At 51.5% G+C, this 4621-nt stretch overlaps 1 protein-coding gene across 1 annotated transcript in view; it reads left to right on the forward strand.

The window, feature by feature from the left end:
• The first annotated feature begins 623 nt into the window (after positions 1-623).
• The window catches only part of TRMT1 (tRNA methyltransferase 1 homolog (S. cerevisiae)), a 14682-nt gene continuing 10684 nt past the window's right edge, over positions 624-4621 (forward strand). Inside the window, exons 1-6 of the mRNA XM_011954939.1 lie at positions 624-695; positions 1072-1533; positions 1841-2035; positions 2129-2184; positions 2414-2556; positions 2716-2904. Of these exons, the coding sequence (XP_011810329.1) occupies positions 1403-1533; positions 1841-2035; positions 2129-2184; positions 2414-2556; positions 2716-2904 (714 nt within the window). The 5' untranslated portion in view covers positions 624-695; positions 1072-1402. The remainder of the gene's footprint in view (positions 696-1071; positions 1534-1840; positions 2036-2128; positions 2185-2413; positions 2557-2715; positions 2905-4621) is intronic.

The following is a 4621-nucleotide window of genomic DNA, read 5'->3' on the forward strand; positions in this document are numbered from 1 at the left end:
CGCCCGCGCACCGCCCTCAGGCCCCGCCCTCCAGGCGAGGCCAGCAGAGCTCCGAGCGCGCCCCATCTAACCGGCTCCGTCGCCTCTCTATGCCCCTGGGAGGATCCTCGCCAGTACGTCGGCTCAGCTCGGTGGTTCGAATCCCGATCCCGCCAGCTTCTAGTCCCGCGACCTTGGGCAAGTCGCTCTACCTTTCCGAACTTTAGTTTCCTGTAAAACAAAAACAATAATGACTGCTGTTTATTGTGGCAGGCACCGTGTTAGGTTCTTTATGGGAATTAGCTCGTTTAAACTATACAGTAACATTTTTTAGTGGGAACTGTTACATACTATAGAAAATAAAGGCGGCTGGGCGCGGTGGCTCACGCCTGTACTCCTAGCACTTTGGGAGACCGAGGTGGGTGGATCGCCTGAGGTCAGGAGTTCGAAACCAGCCTGGCCAATATGGCGAAACCCGGTCTCTACTAAAAATACAAAACTTAGCCGGGCGTGATGGCAAGCGCTAGTAATCCCAGCCACCCGGGAGACTGAGGCAGGAGAATCGCTTGCACCCGGGAGGCGGTGGTTGCAGTGAGCCGAGATCATGCCACTGCATGATCCAGGGCGAGACTCCGTCTCAAAAAAAAAAAAAAGAAAGAAAGAAAAGGAGGCACAAAGAAAGCTGGTCAAGATCATCACACAGCAAGGAAGTGATGGCAGGTGCCAGGATTTAAACGCAGGCTCAAAAGCGACAATAACAGCTAAGACTTTTATGATGCTTACCGGATGCTAGGTTCTGTTAGCATTTTACCTGCACTAACTCGTTTACTTCTCACTACAACCCAGTAACAAATGGTAAGAAGTTCTGCCCTTTTGCAAAAGCGGTAACTTAAGTTCAGAGTTAACAACAAGTCGCAGGGCGAGCTAAGACTGGAACCCAGGTACCCGGGAACCACTTCGCTGTCCTGCCTTCGTACACTGGTTAGAACTTTACCGAGCGCTTACAAGGTCAGAGTGGCTCTTTGCACACTTTCCAGGAATCTGTCATTTAATCTTTGTTCTATCTGAGAAACCACGATTCTTATTTAATAGATAAGAAAACTGAAGGCCCGAGAGTAACCGGCCCAGAGCATGTCGTGGGACTGAGATTCAAACCCAGTAAATCCAACTCCAGAGCCTGAGGTTATCCCTGCAGGGTGCTCTGAAATAATGTGTATATAGCACCCAGAACACAGAAGAGGGCCAATAGGTGTTGGGTTTCTCCGCTTACCGCCCCTTTTCTGAGCCACAACTTCCTCATCTGTGAAATGGGACTAGTGACGTGTCCTCTCCCAGGGGATCCACTGTGATTAAAACCCCCGGAACGGCACGATCAGCGCGCTTCCTTTATGGCATTCATTTTGATCCCGGCCGCCCACCGTCCATGTCCTCATTGATTGGCCAACCACTATCATGTGATTCTCCCCACCCACTGTGGCAACATGGCGGCGCCCAGGTCCTAATTCGAGAAACGTGCACCTTGACTAATTCGGTTTTCTGTGGCTACGAGACCAGGTGAGGAGGGGCTGGGCAGCGCGGGAAGGGATTCGGACTCAAGGCGGGCCTGCACGAGGGCATCGGCTCCGCAGGGACCAGTCATCCCCAAAACGAGGGGTTATCAGCTTACCGAGGCCGCAGGTCTTCCTAGTCTCTACTTCATAGATATGTAGAACACCCCCGGGCCCAGAATGCGGCTCTCTGACCCTCTCTCTTTCCCCGCCCCCCGAACCAGGCTTGGCGGACAGAGGCACCAGCGGATGTCTCATTCAAGGATCGTTCTGTGGCTAAGCCTCACTCTCCGCCCCACCCGTGTGCTCTGTAGAGCGCGGTTTTTCGAGGGGCAGTCCCCAGGGCTGCCGAATCGAGCAGCGATGGAGAACGGCACCGGGCCCTGTGGAGAAGAATGCCCACGTGAAGTCCAGGAGACGACAGTCACCGAGGGGGCTGCCAAAATCGCCTTTCCCAGCGCCAACGAGGTCTTTTATAACCCTGTGCAGGAATTCAACCGGGACCTGACGTGAGCAGGGGTCAGAGGTCAACCTGGCATCGGCTAGTGGGTCAGTGTGGATGGCGGGGGCGGGGTATGAGCTAGTCCTCTGTCTTCCACCAGATGTGCTGTGATCACCGAGTTTGCTCGCATTCAGCTTGGGGCCAAAGGAATCCAGAGTGAGTGGAGGTCCAGGCTTCTGGCGGGCGGAGGTCACACAAGTCTTATCTCCCTGCCTGGGCCCTTCTGCCTCCCAAATCCGGAGAGGCTTCAGCCACGTAGCAGGCCCTGGGTTCTGCTCCTTCAGCCTTTCCCCAGGGATTTCAGGGAAGATATTTTGGAGATTAAGGGGAGGTTTCTCAGAGGGGACTTCGTTACTCTCTGACTTGTGCCTCTGGGTGGCTGCAGTCAAGGTGCCAGGAGAGAAGGACACGCAAAGGGTGGTCGTGGACTTGTCAGAGCAAGAGGAGGAAAAGGTTGAACTGAAAGAGAATGAAAACCTGGCCTCAGGAGATCAACCTCGCACAGCGGCCGTTGGGGAAATCTGTGAGGTGGGGCCTCAGCATAGCAGCTGGCAGTCCTGGAATTTAGCAGGAGACAGAGGGCTCCTGGAGGGGGAGAGCTATAGGAGGTGGGTGGTGGGGGCTCCTTGGGGCCCAGAAGAGGATGGAGATGGAGATGTGAGGGAGGTTTTCTGCTTACTCCAACAGGAGGGCCTGCATGTGCTGGAAGGCCTGGCAGCTTCAGGCCTACGTTCCATTCGATTTGCCCTAGAGGTGCCTGGGCTCAGATCTGTGGTTGCAAACGATGCCTCTGCCCGGGCTGTGGATCTCATACGCCGGAATGTCCAGCTCAATGACGTGGCACACCTGGTACAGCCCAGCCAAGCAGATGCCCGGTAGGTTCTGGGCATCACAGCCTAGCTATGGGACAAGGCTGCCTGGGGTCAAAATTCTGGCTCTGTCCTATTCTCACTCTATGACCTTGAGTGAGTGACTTAGCCTCTTTGACCCCCAGTTTCCTTGTCTGTCAACTGAGAAAACTAGTTTTACAGGGGTTGCTGTGATGAGTAAGTAATAGATAATTATTGTATGATCCATACTCTGTGCCAGAAATAAGTAGCATTCTGGTCTCTGTTTTAACTTCTTATACTCCTTTTATTCATTCAAATGAGCCACAGTATATGCAGTGTCTGCTATGTGCCAGGCACCGTTTTCAGAGCTGGAAATGCATAGGGAAACAAAACAGGCAAAACTGGTGACCTTCGCAAGAGTTGGCAAACAATAGTCTGGGGCTCACAGCCTGTTTTTTTTGTTTGTTTGTTTGCTTGTTTGTTTGTTTTTTGAGATGTAGTCTCACCCTTGTTGCCCAGGCTGGAGTGTAATGGCATGATCTCAGCTCACTACAACTTCTGCCTCCCGGGTTCAAGCGATTCCCCTGCCTCAGCCTCCCAAGTAGGTGGGATTACAGGCACGTGCCACCACACCTGGCTAATTTTTATTTTTATTTATTTATTTATTTATTTTTTGAGATGGAGTCTCGTTCTGTTGCCCAGGCTGGAGTGCACCGGTGTGATCTTGGCTCACCACAACCTCCGCCTCCCAGGTTCAAGTGATTCTCCTGCCTCAGCCTCCCAAGTAGGTGGGATTACAGGCACGTGCCACCACACCTGGCTAATTTTTATTTTTATTTATTTATTTATTTATTTTTTGAGATGGAGTCTCGTTCTGTTGCCCAGGCTGGAGTGCACCGGTGTGATCTTGGCTCACCACAACCTCCGCCTCCCAGGTTCAAGTGATTCTCCTGCCTCAGCCTCCCAAGTAGCTGGAACTATAGGCATCTGCCACCATACCAGGCTAATTTTTGTATTTATAGTAGAGATGGGGTTTCACCATGTTGGCCAGGCTGGTCTCGAACTCCTGACCTCAAGTAATCTGCCCGCCTCGGCCTTCCAAAGTGCTGGTATAACAGATGTGAGCCACTGCGCCTGGCCTAGCCTAGTTTATTAATGGCCCACAAGCCAAGAATGTTTTTTACATTTTTAAAGCTTAAAAAAGAAGAATATGCAGTAGGTACCATATATGACTCACAAAGCCTAAAATACCATCTGACCTTTTCCAGAGAAAAAAGTTTTTACTTTTCTGACCCTACTAGAAACCAAATAGTAATCACAGACAGTGAAAATTAATTTGCTGGGCATGGTGACTTATGCCTGTAATCGAGCATTTTGAGAGGCCAAGGCAGGAGGATTGCCTGAGGTCAGGATTTCAAGATCAGCCTAGGCAACACAGTGAAATCCCTGTCTCTACAAAAATTTTAAAATGAGGTCAGACGCAGTGGCTCACCCCTGTAATCCCAGCAATTTGGAAGGCCGAGGCGGGTGGATTACTTGAGGTCGGGAGTTCGAGACCAGCCTGGCCAACATGGTAAAACCCTGTTTCTACTAAACATATAAAAATTAGCCAGGCATAGTGGCACGTGCCTGTAATCCCAGCTACTTGGGAGGCTGAGGTAGGAAAATCACTTGAACCCAGGAGGTGGAAGTTGAAGTGAGCTAAGATCCCACCACTGCGCTCCAGCCTGGGTGACAGAGCGAGACTCTGTCTCCAAAGAAAG

The sequence above is a fragment of the Colobus angolensis genome, unplaced genomic scaffold (genome assembly GCF_000951035.1).
Source record: "Colobus angolensis palliatus isolate OR3802 unplaced genomic scaffold, Cang.pa_1.0 Scaffold39, whole genome shotgun sequence".
NCBI classification, from domain to species: Eukaryota; Metazoa; Chordata; class Mammalia; order Primates; family Cercopithecidae; genus Colobus; species Colobus angolensis.